Source organism: Cavia porcellus, unplaced genomic scaffold (genome assembly GCF_034190915.1).
Source record: "Cavia porcellus strain 051 isolate PalLab524CR breed Dunkin Hartley unplaced genomic scaffold, mCavPor4.1 scaffold_2, whole genome shotgun sequence".
Lineage (NCBI taxonomy): Eukaryota > Metazoa > Chordata > Mammalia > Rodentia > Caviidae > Cavia > Cavia porcellus.
Window position 1 is genome coordinate 75,563,567 of NW_026947485.1, and position 18,833 is coordinate 75,582,399.

General features: G+C 36.5%; 1 protein-coding gene across 3 annotated transcripts in view; it reads left to right on the forward strand.

The window, feature by feature from the left end:
* The window catches only part of Slf2 (SMC5-SMC6 complex localization factor 2), a 51,664-nt gene that overhangs the window by 1,178 nt on the left and 31,653 nt on the right, over positions 1-18,833 (forward strand). The window contains exons 2-10 of one of the 3 annotated variants that reach the window (XM_063244017.1): positions 1,910-1,953; positions 2,695-2,889; positions 2,989-3,428; positions 5,209-5,266; positions 7,286-8,271; positions 9,233-9,303; positions 12,245-12,367; positions 12,685-12,852; positions 14,588-14,690. In XM_063244017.1, coding sequence (XP_063100087.1) covers positions 1,910-1,953; positions 2,695-2,889; positions 2,989-3,428; positions 5,209-5,266; positions 7,286-8,271; positions 9,233-9,303; positions 12,245-12,367; positions 12,685-12,852; positions 14,588-14,690 — 2,188 coding nt within the window. Of the gene's footprint in view, positions 1-1,909; positions 1,954-2,694; positions 3,429-5,208; positions 5,267-7,285; positions 8,272-8,332; positions 8,776-9,232; positions 9,304-12,244; positions 12,368-12,684; positions 12,853-14,587; positions 14,691-18,833 lie in introns of those variants that run through there. The other 2 variants (XM_063244014.1, XM_063244021.1) reach the window with 2 other exon arrangements.

Here is an 18,833-nt window from a genome sequence, read left to right on the forward strand (position 1 = left end):
CATCAGGCCTTCATTGGGGGTTTACATAATACAGTTAGCAAATTATCCCCTTCCTAAAATATAGTGGCTTCAGAAGTCTAATGCACATTTGGCCCCAGAAGTTTCAGATAAGGGTTTGTGAAGCTGTTATAATTTTTTCTTAATGTTATAAATAGGTAATAGACATTTCTGTGCATGTGAATTTAGTGAACAAATGACATTTGAAAGTTATAATCTGTGGTTTGTGTGTTTTACCCAAAGCCACTTTTCTCTTCTGATACATTAAATGTAAAAGAGCTTAAGAACTAATACTTTAAGGAAGAGCTGGAGTATCAGTAATTAACAATGTAATCTTGCTTAAAATTAGCTGAATTTCCTACAGTAACAATGCACCAGAGTGTCTGGCATTTCTTCTGTTGCGCTGTGGTAGACTTCATTTTCCTAATGTAATTTATTTTCTATAAGCAGGTGTACATATTTTACCATAACCTGTTATTCATTCTCATCTCATCATCACTTAGATTATCTACCAACACCTCAGACAAACATTGTCGGCAGCCAGTAAGCTGCACAGCTCTTGTAATGTAACTGAAGTGTACATGAGGTAGACTTAACCTTAGATTTGGACTGTTAAGGTTTTCACAGTATTCCAACAAACATGGATTAATGTTTGGAGAAGCCAAACATTTCTTTCATCAAAAGTACGTTTTCACAGAATTTGCTAGAAAGTTAATTTTTTTCCTCTGTATATAACATCCTCCTTTTGTAGCTGACAATACATGAAAAATACAAGAATACAAATTCTGGTCATATGTTCCTATTTCATTTTGTGCCCACTTTAGGGAACTAAAATCCTTAGTAAGAGCAGTTAGCTTAGGGCTGGGGATTTAGCTCAGCGGCATAAGCGCCTGCCTTGCAAGCAGGCAGTCGTGAGTTCGATCCCTGGTACCAATAAAAAGGAAAAAAAAAAGCAGTTAGCTTTTTATTTTAACTTGGTAACTTCCGTATCTCCTTGTCTTGCGGTTTTCCTAGGCAGTATGTTATTTTTCTGTATCTTTAAGAATTCTTAGGTAAATTAGGGGCTGGGGATTTAGCTCAGCTGCATAAGCACCTGCCTTGTAAGCAGGTGGTCGTGAGTTCGATCCCTGGTACTGATAAAAAGAAAAAAATAAAAAAAAGAATTCTTAGGTAAATTAAAAGTTTAAGATTGAGCATGATGGTACACACTTGTCATCCTTTGGGAGACTGAGGCAGGAAGATTGCCATGGTCTTAAGGGCAGCCTGGGCTACTTACTGAGTTCAAGGCCAGCCTTATCACAGCAAGACTGTCAGAAAACAACAAAAATAAAAAATCTAAATTGAAATATTAGTTGTGAAGACTTAAGCCAATTTTTGTTAGATCAACATCTTTCCTTAATGTATACAGGATAGTACGCTTTGCTGTCTTTGGCTAGCACATTCTTCAGCTGCCTCCCAAGATCAGTCAAATCACTTTTATTGCCATTTCACCATCTGCAGTACTGTTGTTATCACTGTCTACTCCATTTTTACAGTCTCTATTTTATACCAATTCCCAGAAATAGCAACAAAAGGATTTAGCATCTATCTCTGAGATCCTTCATTCCACCATGTAGCTGTGTTTCAGTATTAAATAGCACTCTGCACCAATTCCCTGAATCTACACTCCAGTTTTACTATTTTAGTACATAGATTATATGAATTTTACTTTTGTTTTTATAAACCCTACAGAAAGTGATGAATTATACTTTCCATTTTTACAATATAGCAAAATCATTGCCATTGTTGGAACTTAGTTAAACCAGATGAGTTCCAGCCTATATTTTATAAATCTAGCATTCTCCATTTAATCTGAATTGAGGTTTCATTATTTTCTTATGTGATTCCATATTAGTTATGCTTTTATTTTCAGGAAGCAGTCAATTATAGATTTCTTCAAACCAGCTTCAAAACAAGGTATGCATATATTACATTTTTGTGGGCTATATTGGAGCTAAGAGATGGATTCAACTTATAAACTTTTTTTGATTATTATTAATTGAAAATGCAGCGTGGGTGTAGTGATACATACCTATAATCCCAGCAAATGGGAGGCTGAGACAGGATTGCTACAAGTTCAAGGTCAGCCAGAACTACAGAGTGTTCAGGCGTAGTCTGAACTACATATGGAAACTATCAAAAGGACCAAAAAAAAAATTAAAAATGCAGAGTTTTAATGAAGATGCAGTTTTTTTTTTAATAAACATGTCCTACACTAGTCTTTTTGCTGTTACATGTTCTTACATTTAAAAACTCCAATCCATAATGTTTAAATGCATAGTATTTTGGAGGGATTTTGTTTGTTTGTTTGTTTCTTGAGACAGGGTCTCACTGTGTCACTTATGCTGGCCTTGAACTCATGGCAGTCCTCCCATCTCAGCCTGGCACATAATGCATGTTTCGGTAATCTTAATAGTCACTTAAGAGTCACAGGAAAGTTCCATGCTATAGCAAAAGGGAGCTTTATATAAGACTTAATTTTTTTTTACTCTCAATATAGTGTGTATTATTTACCCATATCTTTTGTCTTAAAAATACATTTTGCTTTGAAAAATGATTGCTTTAATGTAGTTTTGTATTTTAATAATGAAGATCAATAATAATGCAAAACAGTTTGTTTCAAATAACATGGAATTTGTGTTTTAATTGGCTATTTAGAGAGACATATGTTGGATTCTCCACAAAAATCAGACATCAGATATGGAGGAAATGGATTGTCCATCACAGGTGCAGAGCAGTTACAGAGGAAACTGTCCTCACCAAAAACATCGAAACCCAAAAAAACGCCATCAGGAAAAAGCCGTATCATAGAATCTTTGATGAAAGGTGTTAAAGAGCACCATAAAGACCATGGTACGCACGAGTCCCGCCAGCCTTGTATGTCATTGGTGTCTGAATATTTTTCCAAAGGAACAAATTTCAGTGTTTCTCATTCATATTATTTGTCTAAAGAAATGAAGACACTGAAGAAAAAACAGTCTCCAGAAAGAAAGAAGTCACAGTTCATTCGTGAAAATAGCAGAGAGAAGAATGATAAAGATCGAGGAAAGGCTAGTGCAAATTCCAGAAAGCCAGCCATGGTGACAGAAGCTGACATCGTCAAGAGCAGCTCCACAAGTCTTAGCAGTAGGAGCAGCCTGTCCAGACACCACCTGGGAGAAAGCCCACTGGGAACAACCAGTTTCCAGAGGTCGCTAGCTTCGTACTGCAAAGAACGAGAATTAAAGAAACTGAGAAAGGAGCAAATGAAGCAAAAAATCAACTCAGAAAATTCTTTCTCAGAAGCAAGTAATCTTACTTTAAAAGCCACCAGTCCAGCAAGAAAATGTAAACCAAGCCAGGAACAAAATAAACAGAATGATATACCTGGACAAAGTAATCTTTCAAACTTGGTATGTGCAATGTTTACTAAATTAGTTTTGTCTTTTTTGTACCATTTAGAATACCAAATCTAAAATATAATGACATATTATATATTGATCTATTTTAAGAAAATATACAATTCGAAGGTGATCTTACTAGATTTCTTCCAACTTCCTTTCATTAAAGTCAGTGAAGTAGTGTTTTTTGGTTTTCAGACCAGGATAAAGATCTTGTTTAATCAGGAAAGTATTTGTCTTTTTAGGCAAGTATAGTCATTTTTAAGTTAGGATCTGCCAAAGTGAGATACTTGAAGGATAGAAGATTTAAAAGAGGGGCTGGGGATTTAGCTCAGCGGCATAAGCACCTGCCTTGCAAGCAGGTGGTCGTGAGTTCGATCCCTGGTACCGATAAAAAGGAAAAAGACAAAAAAAAAAAAAAAAGAAAATTTAAAAGAACAAAAATGTTTCAGAATAGTGTCTTGTCAGAATTGCAATCTCAGATCCCAGATACACAGAATCAGAGATAGTAACAGTAGAGACCAGCAATCTGCTCTTGATAAGCCTTCCAAATGATACTGATATATGTGAAAGCTTGAGAATTATTAAGTGAGATTATATAGAGATCTTAAGTAATTGACTGTGGGTCTTTGGAAACTGTCCAGTTACCTTAAACCACATCAGTTTAAAAAAAACAAAGGACTGAATTCCATATAAAAGTTGTCTCTCAGGGGCTGGGGATTTAGTGCAGCGGCATAAGCGCCTGCCTTGCAAGCAGGCAGTCGTGAGTTCGATCCCTGGTACCGATAAAAATGAAAAAGACAAAAAATAAAAAATAAAAAGTTGTCCCTCTACCTGGAAAGTCAGAGCAAATAAAGGAATGTCAGATGTCAAGAAAATACTATGAAATTTTAAAACTAGCTTGAAAAATTAAGCTAAAATACGACATTCTAGAGTGAGTAGGTTATAGCGTTGCGTATTACTGGAAGAATAGTTCCTGAGGCGTATTTATAAGAAGATGGATGCCTTTACCAGTGAGATTTACTAGTGAGAAATAGAAGTTAGTAATATTTGCTCTATTTTATTAATTTCAGTGTTGATGCATTTACCCTTAAACAGAAATACTAGAGTTCATATCATCTTTTAGTTATTAATACTAATCCCTACATTAGCATTATGAAAATGACTTAACTTTAATGATACTTTTTAATGGTACAGATATCTGACTGTGTGCATGTGTACGCACTGCTAGGGATTAAACTCAAGGTCTTGTGCATGTTAGGCTAGTGGTGTGCTACTGAACTGCACCCCCAATCATGTCTTTTATTTTATTTACAGTACTGGAGGTTGAATACAGAGAGCTGAGCTATATCCCAAACCCTTTTTGTTTTAAATTTCAAGGAATAGTTTCTCTGAGTTGCCCAGGGTATCTTCAGACTTGAGATCTTCTTGCCTCAGCTGCCTGAGTAGCTGGGATTAGGAGCATGAGCCACCATGCCTGCCTCCTTCATTTTAAAACTTAATATCTTCTAATATTAAGATATCTAATATCGGGGCTGGAGATTTAGCTCAGCGGCATAAGCGCCTGCCTTGCAAGCAGGCAGTTGTGAGTTCGATCCCTGGTACCGATAAAAAAAAAGAAAAAGAAAAAGACAAAAAAAAAAAGATATCTAATATCTTTTATTTTAGAATTTAGACTTTAAACATAGGTGATTTTTTTTAAATTTAGTATGGAAATCTATATTACATATTAAAGAAAAATTCATGTCCTTACTGCTTGAAATTCTTGGGTTTTTTTTCTCTTCCTTCATAGGAAAATGGACATCTCTCAAGAAAGAGGTCCTCTTCTGATTCATGGGAACCTACTTCAGGTAGAATCAAAATTAAATATATGAATTTCTAAATAAATTTGCTTAATGGCACTGCTCTTTAAAACATTTTTTAAAAATAGACCCTTCTTTTGTACACATTAATTATTTAAGATTAAGTAAGTTTGTTAAGAATTTAAAGATGAAATTAGTATCCCTAATCTGTGGATTGTCTTGACTTTATTCTGCCTTCAGGAGTTCCTTACAGTGTTTCTTATATTAATATTTAGTGTTCTACTTCTGCATCTTCAGCTACATCAACAGTATATAATGTTATTTTCTTTCATTTGATACCTTGTTATGCTGAAGATTCTTTAAGGATGAAAATGTTCACCATGATCCAAAACAGTTTTTCCTAGTATTTCAAATACAAACTATTTTTCAAGGACATCTGTAACATAATAATCTTTACCTTTAGTGTCTTGTCAGGGGTTGTGTGTTGTATTGTCTTTGTTGCTGTTTTCCCTCAGTGCTGCGGATTGAACCAGCATCCTCACACATGCTAGGCAAGTGCTCTGCCATTGAGTACCCGTGAGCTATATCCATAGTGCTAGTGAATTTTTAATAAATAATCAATGAACTATACTTTTAACCACACTATGAATTTTTAAAAATGGTTAACTCTGGGCTGGGGATTTAGCTCGTGGCACAAGCTCCTGCTTGGCAAGCACAAGGTCCTGAGTTCAATCCCCAGTACCAAAAAAAAAAAAAAAAAAAAAAAAAAAAACTGGTTAACTCAAATATAGGTGCTTACTGAAGTGTATCTGAACATAGTTACTAATAAAGAGAGCTTGGGGGCTGGGGATTTAGTTCAGCGGCATAAGCACTTGCCTTGCAACCAGGCGGTTGTGAGTTCGATCCCTGGTACCGATAAAAATGAAAAAGACCAAAAAAAAGAGAGCTTGGCCTAGTGTTATGTCCAGTGGAGCTGGGATCTAGGGGTCTGTCTCTCTTCACCATAGAAAGAAGAAAACAAGTCTGAGAAGATCAGTTTAAAGCAAAAGTAATTTTATTGTAGGAAGGGATATAAAACCACTCCAGAGAAGGAGTGGTGTTTCTCAGAGCTGAGACGCAGCCAGTCTGGGGCAGTGGTAGTGTTTTATGGGGTAGGGGTCCCATCTCTACCCCGAGGGTTAACGATTGATTGGATATTGGACTTACTGCTAGGGCTTTGGTCTTGTGGACTAGTAGGGGAATTTAAGTAGGCAAGGCAATCTGCACTAGGAGGGACAGTCTTACCTACACAAAGGCAAGGGTCAGAAAACCTGTTAGCTTCAAACCACAGAGTTGCTTGAAAATTGCTTGTTTGCTGCTCACAGCTACCAGAGTCTATACTTTGCAGCCTCTATAAAAGGCCTGTATAAGTTTGTAGCGTTATAGTTGCAGAGTTCCAGCACTGCAGCAGAAATCACTGCCTCACAGTTGTGGAAGCTTCAGTGTCCATAGGGCTTTGCTGCCTCTGACAGCTTAAGGGAAAATTCTCTTAATTCTCTTGGCTTCTATTGTTAGCTTGCAGTACTTGGAATTCCTTTACTTGTAGCCACATCATTTCAATCAGATGTTTTCCTTGGTTATCTTCACTGTTACCTCCCCGTGAGTCTGTGTCCAATTTCCCCTTCACATAAAGGCACCAGGCGTATAGCCAGACTCTAAAGACTTCAATTTAATTCAGCCATCCCTGTAGAGACGTTGTTCCTACTTAAGCTTACATTCAGTGATACAGGGATTAGAATTTGAGCATATCATTTTGGGGGCACACAACTCAACCCACAGATTTACAATGGAAAATGAGCATTCATCATTAGCTTTGAATTTCTTGAACACCACTACTTAAAATTTGGGAAGTAAATGACAGTATTTGTTCTCTTTCCTCTTTCAATATGTTACGAATAATCTTACTTAGCCTGAAATTTTCAGAATTTGATCGTTTTGTCAGAGTGTTATAGACACTCACTGAATAAGCTTTACTCAGATAAGACCATGTACTTTTCACTAATCTGACAAAAAATTAAATTTTACCAGGCTCTAAGCAGAATAAATTCCCTGACAAAAGAAAAAGGAACTCTGTGGACTCACATCTGAAAAGCACAAGAGAATTTGTGATACCAAGAGCAAAAGAGTCTTTCCTTGAGAAGCGTCCTGATGGATCACATCAGAAAGAGAAGTTTATAAGACACATTGCACTAAAGACCCCTGGCGACGTGCTGCGTTTGGAGGATATAGCCAAGGAAACAAGAGGTGAAGCCGATTGCGCCCCTCCAGGCTTGGTACCTTCTAGTGCTGGCCATCATTCTTCTAGGAATAATGACCAAATCCGTGTGGCAAGTACCAAAGAGACTAAGATACAAAAACCCCACCTATATTTACCTCAGGAAAAATCTGTAATTAAAAAAGCTAGCACGCTTCATAAAACTAAAACTGCTAGCTCCGAGACATCGAAAGAGACAAAACCTCTACCTTTACTTTCCCATGTTCCAAGTGCTGGTTCCTCCCAGGTACCATTAAGTGCTAAAAATTGTACTGTTCCGGTTCCTAAGAAAGATAAAGAGCGTTCCTCCTCTAAAGAATGTTCTGGGCATTCTACAGTATCCTCCAAACACAAAGAACACAAAGCAAAGACTAATAAGACTGATTCTAATTTGTCTTCAGGGAAAATTTCTGAGGGATCTTTATGTGCAGAATATGGCACTCCTACCAAGTCTCCTCTGGCTGCTTTGGAAGTTGTGCCATGTAATCCAAGCCCTGCAGCACCTTCAGATAAAGCCCCCTCTGATAAGGAGAGTTCAGGCAATTCTAATGTGGGTAGCAGTGCACTGAAAAGAAAATTAAGGGGTGATTTTGATAGTGATGAAGAAAGTTTAGCTTGCAACCTAGACAGTGATGAGGAAGAAGAACCATTAGAATCACTGGCAGAAATAATGGCCTTGAACTTCAGTCAGACTCCTGCAACTTCAGCAAGGCCTCCTGCTGTTTCAAAGAAGCTTCAGTCTCAGTCACCAGACTACAAAGTAAGTAGTTTTATGACATTTATCTTTACTTGAAGAGGAAAAAAAAATTGATTAATAAAAAAGGATAAATTTTTAAAACTTACTTTAAAATTCGGTATTTTTTACAATCCATAATTGGAATGAAAAGTAGTATAATTCTTGGTGGGTAAATTAATTTTCCATATCTTCAGTTTTATTACTGTAATCAGTGGTCTCCAAACTTTCTTGATCACACACACATTCCATGTTAAAAAATTTTGAGCATGTACCCCAGTTATGTATATTTGTAGATGTGTATACATGTACCACTATAATACTATGTACTTTCTAAAGCATATACAAAAAACAGGATTTAAAAAGGAAAAGAAGAAAGTGAATATTTTCCTATAGAAGTTACTATAGCCTAAGTTCTACTGGAGTTTCTATAGAAGTTCGACATAAATAGAAGTTCTATTATTTTCTTCCTGCACCCCATTGGATCACCTTGCACACCTCCTGCTTTGGAGACCACTGCTGTAAATGAAGGTAGAGTGTAGAAATGTTGTTAATTGTGGTGTGCAATTTTATTTGTAGAGTGCTTCATTCTTTCTTGGGAGTGAGCTGAATTAAAGCTTCAGATATCTGTAAAATTTGGTGGGGAAGATATACCATTTCATGGTAACAACTACAAATTACTAATTTGATTCCACTAGATTAGAACTCAGAAGTAAAGAGAGGGTAGCCACAGAACCCTTGGGTGTTTGCTGTCAGATCCCAGTGTTAGCAGAGTTCTAGAAGGAGAGCCTTTTCTATAGCAAAATCAAATTGCTTGCAGTACAAAATACTAGAGTTAAAGCATGATGGTGTAAATTCCTCTTAAAGAAAAGTGTCTTTCTAACCTTGGTTAATGAAATAGAAAGTAGTTCTTAGTACTCTAAATGACTAAAAGCACCCCAATTCTTCTGTTAAAACATGTAAAATATTCTGAATTTTCTTCTTTTAGGAACACATTCATAGTGGTACTTACACAAATACTTTGGAGCGTCTAGTGAAGGAAATGGAAGACACACAAAGGTTGGTTAGCCTCAGGACAGATTTGCTTGTTGGTATAGTTGGTTTTTAATTTACTTTCAAAATAGAAATTAGCATACATTTTGTGTTCATACTGTTAAAATAGTGGTCTGTTTGTCTTGTGATAGCTGTGATAGAAATACAGGTTGTCTTTTTTGTAGGCTGAATGAAAAGGTCTGGGTTTGGGGCCTGGCGATTTGCTCAGTGGTAGAGTGTTTGCCTAGTGTGTGCAGAGCCCTGGGGTTGATCTTCAGCACCACCAAAAAAAGAGAAAAAAACAAAAAGTTCGCATAGTAGGCAGTGTATTGCATTAACTAATGTTTCTTTCTGTTTATCACAACTCGTAGGTAATAATTTACATCCTTGACCAGAAGCTTGGGTAGAATTTATTAAGCATATAGTTTGTTAAGTACATTGACATTACTGTACTTCACATATGTGGGTTCATCAGTGTTTCTCCTTTTGTAACTGGCTTTTTTCACTTAGCATAATCTTAATTGTTCATTAATGGCAAGATTGTGTAAAAATCTCTTTTTAAGGTGGACTGTTCCATTGTATTATCATGTATATACCATATTTTGTTCATTCCTTCATGGCCACTTAGGTTTTATGTACCCTTGGCTATTGTGAGTAATGGTACATATCTTGAAGTCACTGCTTTTCATAATTTTGGAGGTATTACAATAAGTGCTTCATTTTTGGCAGAACTGTCACACTGTTGCCCAACAATAATGATCAAGGGTTGTCTTTCTCTGTGTATTCTCCAAGACTTACTACTTTCTCTTTTTTTAATAACTGTCCTAGTAGATGTGAAGTGGCATCATATGATGACTTTAATTTGCATTTCCCTACTAACTAAACATATTGGGTATCCATGTGCTGTTAGCCATTTACACAGCTGCTTTAATGGAATGTCTTTGCAGATTCTTTACCTATTTTTAATCAAGTTATTTAGTTTTGCTGTTGTTCACACAGGTAAAATGTTTTTAAACGTTAGTTCACTAAATCCAAGTTTTGAAAACAGTGTATTGAAAACAATGTAGACATGATATTTCTGTCAAGTTACTCTTTTGAGTGAAAATTTCAGAATTATGAACACTCACCTCATTCCACAAAAACATATATATCCAGAAAAATCAGAAGGTTCAGGGTCATAATTTCCCTCATGAAAGTTTTATGGCTGATAGTTACAGACCACTGATGGCAAACCTTTGAAGAGCTTTTGATACACACAGCCCACTGTGGCATATGTGCCATGGGCTTAACACCACTGTTACAGACCTTTTAGAGTAATAAGAGGGGGAAAAATAATGTTCCTCATTAATTCAAAGCATATCCATGAAACTAGCCCAGAGGACTTCACTAAAAGTTTGCCTGACTTGATTACAGGAAGTTGATATATATGTACATATCTCAAATTTGATGACCAAAGAGCTCCATATAGGAATTTTGTAGAAATTAGTAGATCAAAAGTATTTTCCTCTTTGATTTTATAATTAGAGAAATCGTCTCTATTATAAAATTCTTTAAATGTTTTGTGAATTCAGAAGATCAGGGATGTGATATCTGAAGTTCCCTATTTAAAATTGAACATTGCTCAGAGCAAAGGAGTAGAAGATAGTGTGATCTGATCATTGACCTTTCTGTAGGATAAAGCATATATTTAATAGAATTGTACTGTTCTGAAAGCAATGCTCTGTTTAGGATTGGAGCAGAAAATAACTTTGCTTTAAAAATGCAGTGATAAGAGGATCTAGAATTCAAGGCTAGACTGGGGACTTAGTGAGATCCTATCACAAAATAAAAGAGGGAAAGGCTGAGGCCCTAGGTTCAATCCCCAGTACCACCAAAAAAGTAAAAACAGAGGTAATGCACACCACATGTAGTGGCACATACCTGTAATCCTAGCTATTCAGGAAGCTAAGGCAGGGCAATGGCAGGTTTAAGACCAGCCAGGACAACCTAGCAATGCCCTGTCTCAAAAGTAAGAAATAAAAAGTACTAGAGATGTGGTTCAGTGGTAGAGTATTCCTGGGTTTGATCCCTAGTGGCTCAGTGGTAGAGTATTTCTGAGTTTGATCCCTAGTACTGTCAGGCAGGTGCTTATACAGCTGAGCTAAATCCCCTGCCCTATCCCTAGTACTATCAAAAAGGGAGGGGGCTAATAATTGATAGCAGGACCTTGATTTTTGCTTTTTTACGGTACCAAGGATCAAACTCAACCTCGCACTTACCAGGCAGGCACTTATGCTGCTGAGCTAAATCCCCAGCCCCCTTGGGCCCTGAATTTTAATTCCAGCTCTTCATATTGTGAGCTGCTGCGAGGTAGTTTGTTTCCTCATTTATAATACAGATAATATTAAACTACCAAGAGGTTGTTAAGGATTTAGTGGGTTAACACATAGAGCCCTTAGTACAGTGTTGTCCTGTGTAAGTGCTCAGTGTTAGATGTTAGGATGATGATGAACACAGAGACAGCAAAAGATGCTGCTAGAAAGCCTAGTTAAGGCCAGGCATATAGCTTAGCGAAACAGTGCCCATCTGATGAGCATGAGGTCCTGAGTTTGATTCCTGATACCAAAAAAAAGCCTAGTTAACATTAGCGGATTTTTACTCTGTTAGATCTCAAATGAGTATTAAAGATTAAGAGAGTAATAAAATTAATGGTATTATTTGCCATTTTTCTCTTCCCATCCTCTGAATGATTTGGACAGGTCATTCCCAAAGTTCTAACTCTTAAGTCTTATATTCAAGTCTTTTATGTGATGGCCTACTATTTTGAGCATGACATATATGAGAGATGTGATATAACCTATAGTATAACACAATTTGTCATATGGTAGGGTCCCTCTGTGCTGCTTTTAGATGTCAACTAACATTTTGGGGTTTTGTTTTTTTAATTCTTAGAGTAAGCTCTTAATCCTAGCATTCTTTTAATTCTCAGGCTAGATGAACTACAGAAGCAACTACAAGAAGACATAAGGCAAGGTCGTGGCATTAAATCTCCAATTAGAATTGGAGATCAAGACAGTACAGATGATGAGGATAACCTCTTGGAAGAGCACAGGTAAAATATTTTTCATAACTTATACATATAATTTACTGCTTTTATATTTAGTTTTTCTAAAGCCAACAGGCCACTGATGCCTGTATACTGAGCTTCAGGTCCATCTGTGATGACGCTGGGAGGCAAATGCTTAAGCCAGCTCTGCATATTGGCTTTTCTCTAGTTACTGCTCCTTTTCATGCAGACACGTTTAGTGGCTTTTGTCTATTACTAGAAAATGAGTCTAGTCTGGGATGGTAACGTTTTTTATACTCAACTTTTAAGTGCCAACCACATGTACTGTAACTATTCAGTATTCAATAACTTTTTTATTTCAGAGAATTTCTAAAGAAATTTTCAGTTACAATTGATGCTATTCCTGATCATCATCCAGGTGAAGACATATTTAATTTCCTCAATTCTGGAAAAATTTTCAATCAGTATACATTGGATTTAAGAGACTCTGGTTTTATTGGAAAAAGTGCTGTAGAAAAGCTTATTCTCAAGTAAGTGGAAAGTAAACACCTTGCTTTTATTCTGTATTAAAAATTAAGAGTTAGCCAGACGTGGTGGCACATCCCTGAAATCCTGTGCGTGGGAGGCTGAGGCAGGAGAATCACTGTGAGTTTGAGGTCAATCTAGGCTACAAAATGAGTTCAAGACCAGCCTGAACTGCATCATGAGACTCTGTTCCAGAAAACACAACCAAACAATTAAAACGCTTTTGTCTGCCAGGGATAGTAGTGCTTATTTCTACTCCCAGCTGCTTGGGAGACTGAAATGAGAGGATCACAAGTTCATGGCCAGGCTGGGCGATTTAGTAAGACACTGTTAAATTTTTTTTTTTTTTTTTTTTTTTTTTGTCTTTTTCCTTTTTATCGGTACCGGGGATCGAGCTCACAACTGCCTGCTTGCAAGGCAGGCGCTTATGCCGCTGAGCTAAATCCCCAGCCCAACACTGTTAAAATTAAAAAAAAAAAAAAAAATCCCCAGCCCAACACTTAAAATTTTTTTTAAAAAAAAATTTTTTTTTTTTTAAATGATTGGGTGGCCAGGGACATAACTCAGCAGCGCAGTACCTGCCTAGCAAGCACAAAGTCGTGAGTTGGATTCCTGTTACAAAAAAAAAAAAAAAAAACCAGGATGTAGCTCATGCAGATTAAGTGTGAGGCTCTGTCCTCTACCCTCAGTACCACCTGGAAAAAAAAGAAGGAAAAAGACCTCTGTCCAGCATGGTCTTCTAAACAGTTACTTTCCCTGAGTGCCTGTCTAATTTCCTAATCCTTTTATTGATCTTGCTGTTTGCATTTTCTTCAACACAGGTGTGAGCATAGTTGTTTAGCACCTCCCTCGCTTTTATTAGGATTAAGAACCGTGCAACAGGAACAGCTGTTCAAATGGCAGGGCCTTTTGATTATGGTTTAATAAGTGTATTTCTTTCTGATGTGGAAGAAGTGTAGAACTAGGAAGTTTGGGGCTGCTGTGATAGTTTTACCATGTAGTCTTCTTCATCATTTTTAGCACCTCACTACTTCAGTGTCACTGGAACTCCAGCTTTTATGTTAAGATAACCAGAAATCTCACACCACATTAGAATTTAGTCAACAGAGGGACATTTAGCAACAAAGGCTGCTGAGAGGTAATTCTTATTTCAGGCAGCCAATGTGTCCAGCTGAAAATTAGGGTTCGGTTATCAACAAGAAAGGAAAAAATTGATATTAAGAAGGGCAACTAGTAATTTTTATCCCAGTGCACAAGCTGATATAATTTCTCTCAGGATGTAATATCTCAGGTCTATAGAGAGATTGCATTAATTCTGTACTTGAGTGTACACCCCAAAGGTGGCAACAGCAGATGATGTGACAATACTCTTTTAACACTGCTAGCAAACATCGGTTTGGGGGCTGAGGATTTAGCTCAGCGGCATAAGCGCCTGCCTTGCAAGCAGGCTGTCATGAGTTCGATCCCTGGTACCGATAAAAAGGAAAAAGACCAAAAAAAAAAAAAAAAAAGCATCGCTTTGTCCACCAGATAGGTGTGGAGCTAACCTTGCAGATGGAGTAAGCATTGAGCCATCAGTTTCACTTCATTTTTGGAATAACACATCTGTATTAGTATAAAATCCACATCCATAGGTGGAAGGTAGTGGTTTTTGCTTATTCCTTGATGATGTTAGATGTGGTAGTAGTGGTGGAAATGTTTTGCCATGAAGGTAACATTTTGATTTTACTTTTTTTTCAGATCAGGAAAAACAGATCAGATTTTTCTGACAACACAAGGTTTCCTTACCTCTGCTTATCATTACGTCCAGTGTCCTATACCTGTATTAAAGTGGTTGTTTCGGGTAAGAGAAATACTTGGGAGATTGAACATTATGTTTTTTATGCATTATTAGTGAAAAAATTTGTATATCAATCTCATGGCCTCGGTAGGTTAGAGTAAGGCAAGAAGAGTCAACCTGAAGAGCTCGTGAAGAGGTAGGGAAGATCGTCTGTACGATAGTCAATAATGCTTAACACATTCATACATTCTTATCACACTAGTAACTCACTATTACAGGTAGTTTTAGAAACGGTCTAATGTTTAAGTATATAATTTCTTTGTAACTTTCCTTTTTTCATATTTATTGGAATACTTGCATAGATTGCCAGGATTTCAGTTCTAGTTAATATTTTCATGTAATTCCAACTGTTTCTTTTCTTCATTCATGTTTACTACTTAAAAAGTTATCTTAAGGACCAGGTATATAGCTCAGCAGCCCAAGCACCTGCGTGGCAAGCACAGGTCCTGAGTTCAATTCCTGGTACCAAAAAAAAGTTATCTTAGTGTTGTTTTATATCAGTGGTAACTGTGTACGTGTGCTTGTATGTGTCACTAAGAATTGAACACAGAGCCTTCAAACTAAGCAGTATCCCCAACCCTTTTTAAAATTTTTGAGACAGGATCTCATTTATCTGGCTGGGCATTGCAATTCTGCCTCAGCCTTCCAGAATGCTGGGATACAGGTGCGTGCCACTATGCTCAGGCCTAAGTGATAACTTATAAATATCAGTAGTGGCAAATCTTTGTAATCTCAGCACTTTGGAGACTGAGGCAGAAAGATCACTACAAGTTAGAGGCCAGTCTGGGCCACATAGTGAGTTCAAGGCCAGGTTGAAGTACACAATGAGACCCTGGCTCAAAAAGAACACATATATAACTATATGTGTGTGCATGCACGTGGTTTACTCTCCATCTGAGCAGGGGTTTATACTCTTATTCATTTTTCGAAAACCAAGGTAATAACCATTTGTGAAGGCTTTTGGGGTTTTGGGGGTTTTTTTGGTTTTTTGAGGTGGGATCTCACTGTGTAGTTCAGGCTGACCTGGACCTTGAAAGAGTCCTGTTGCCTCAGCCTCCCAAATGCTGGGATAACAAACGTGTGCCAGCACATCCTGCTCATGAAATATTTTCTGTGTACCAGATACCTTGTGTCATTTCTCATTGTCAATTCTAAATCCATTTTCATGAAGAGGTTTTACAAACTTGGATTTTTTTAGTCTGTCCAAATTTATTTTAATGATACTTGGTTAGCTTTTAAAAATATATATCTAGGGGCTGGGGATTTAGCTCAGTGGCATAAGCGCCTGCCTTGCAAGCAGGCAGTCATGAGTTCAATCCCTGGTACTGATAAAAACAAAAAAGACCAAAAATATATATATATATAGATATAGATATGTAGATCATACCATAGTGACATATGCACGCCCATGTTTATAGTGACACATTTTGTAATAGCCAAATCTTAGAAACAACCCAGGTTCGTTCCCACCAATTGGTGAATAGATAAAGATATGGTTTTTTTATGCAGTGGAGTAAGACTGCCATAAAGGGTAGTCTGGAGACATTTCTAGGAAAATGGATGCACCTTGAGACTCTGAAGTGAAATAAATCAGACACATACGTGAATATTGCATCCTTTGTCTGGTGTGAGAGACTAAAAGTGTAGATAAGGACCAAAATGTATTTTGAAATAGGAGGAAAATGTTCAAGTGAGAAGGGGAATAAGAAAGAGGGAAAGAAGGAAAAAGTTTTTTTAAAAAAGCAAGAGAGCAAAAGAAAAATATACAAACAAAGTTTTGTAAATGGGGAAGGGAAGAGGCACTAAAGGGAGGGTAGGGGGATGGGGAGAAAACGAAATTATATTCTATAGAGGTATAAATTGTCTGTGATGAATAAGATGAGATTTTGTTCCCTAAAGTTTTTCTCTGCATCTAAATTCATATATTAAAAAGCTGACTAGGTGAAAGTTGTAAGTATAGTGCTTTGCAAGAGTATTACTGAAAATTGCTTTAGATTTTTTGTTGTTTTGTACTGGGGATCAAACTCACAACCTTGTGCTTGCTAGGCAGGCGCGCTGAGCTAAATCCTCAGAATTTTTATTAAATTACACTAGTTAAAAGATGGATGGCTTGCCTCTTTTCTGTTACTTTTGAACACAGTATTATCACTATTGTGATACTTGCCAATTTTGAAGTCAGCTAATGGTAATTTATCATTGGTTTTCATTGCATCTCATTAGTAGTAATACTGAATATCTTTTTAAAAGTACTTTTTTTGCTGAGTGTGATGGAACATGCCTATAATCCCAGCCCTTGGGAGGCTTAGGCAGGAGGATCACCATGCATTCAAGGCAGCGTGGACTACATAGTGAGACCCTGCCTCAAAACAAAAGTGCTTTTATTTTTTTAATGCGTTGGTAACCTGAGCATAATGGCACTACTCTGGTGGTACTCCACCTACTGAGGAGGCTGAGGCAGGACAATCATTTGAGTCCAGGAATTTGAGCCTGGGCAACATGATAAGATCCCATCTCAAAAAAAAAAACAAAACAAAAACATTTTTTTAAAAAAATGCATTGGTATGTTGATTTGTGTTTATCTTTTCAAAAATTTTACGAGTGTGTGCCTTGTTGTCTATGACATGATCAACCTAAAAACCATTTTTTTTTTTTTTTTTTTTTTTAGTCTTTAGATAGGTAACTCCTTTTTTTTTTTTTTTTTCTTTTTTTTTTTAATTTTATTTAAGGAGAAAAGAAAAAAAAAGCAGGGAAAGGGTACAAGTTATACAGATTTACAGAAAAAAAATGAACAGTAGGAAATCACTAGTTAATGGATTACATATTGTCATCTTAGAAATAATTGTTCAAGTCACAAAATTAAAGCTTGTAAAGTGGACATTCCATCAATGATACTGCAAACAGTTCTGTTCATTGATCCAATAAAACTCTGTGATATCATTTTCTATCTTATACACTTAAATATACATGCAGTTATATAGTTTGGAGCACTTTCTTTTCCTCTCTTTTGTACCATGACTATTACACATTTTGGGTTTCATTGCTCCCACGGTTCTTATTACTTTTTTGGAAGAGAGTAAAACCAAATGTGACATAACAGAACAGAATCGGTCAAGTCAAAAGGGTGGACATAATAGATAATGTAAAAACATAATACAAGGTGATCAACAATGGTTACCATAATGCCTCCCGCTATCTCTAATAGAATTGCCTATATCATTAGTTATAATACAATTGAACAAAACAGTAAAGAATAAAACCAACAAAACCAAAACATTGGAGACATTGTAGGTCTTCAAAAGTAGATAAAAGTCAACAAGAATGGGCGTCATAATGAATCTCATTATCTTCACAGCTGATGCCTAAACTTTCGAACCTGATACTATCCAGCAAAACAGAATAGGGGAACATCAGTTAAAAACCAGATGGTGAGAGTAATACAGGGCTTTAAATCAAGGTAATGGAAAGTCAAAGTGGGTTACTATAATATATCCTGCTATTTTTTTTTCCTTTAATTAAAAGGATAAAGATAAAAAAGTAAATAATGGAGTGGAGATTGAGATAAAAGAGGGCATAACAACGAAACAGCGCAGATCATAACATAACCATTTAAGCAGAATAGTGTTTCACCACCAGATAATCCTAAGCTAAAAGTAGTTACCATATTGTTTCTTTCTTTGAAATCCTTGAGTACAACTTCGTATACTGTAGCATTAAGTATATCAAAACAATGTAAAACCATTCAAGAGAATGACAGCATTACAGAGTATTTAGAATCGACTAACAAAATGAACAATGGTTTCTGTATAATCTCCTTGTCTTTAAAAGGTTTTTGCTTGTACTATCGTACATAATAAAATCCAATAAGATACAGCCTATTTAGACCATTGGAGACAGAAGGACAAAAGCTAGATGAGACTTCAAAACAAGATGATACTAAATCTGTATTACCTATTAAGATGTCATTTTCTCCAAAATAGCTGTTCCTATCATCCAATCTTCTCTGCCTCATTTCTGTTAAGCTCTTTTTCTGTCCATAGCGGTCAGTTTGTCTTCTTCATTTTGTTCTCTGCTCCATTCGTTGTGGCCTCTCTGCCATTATTTCTGGATTCTTTGTATTTTTCTTTTTTTAGAATATCCTGCAATACT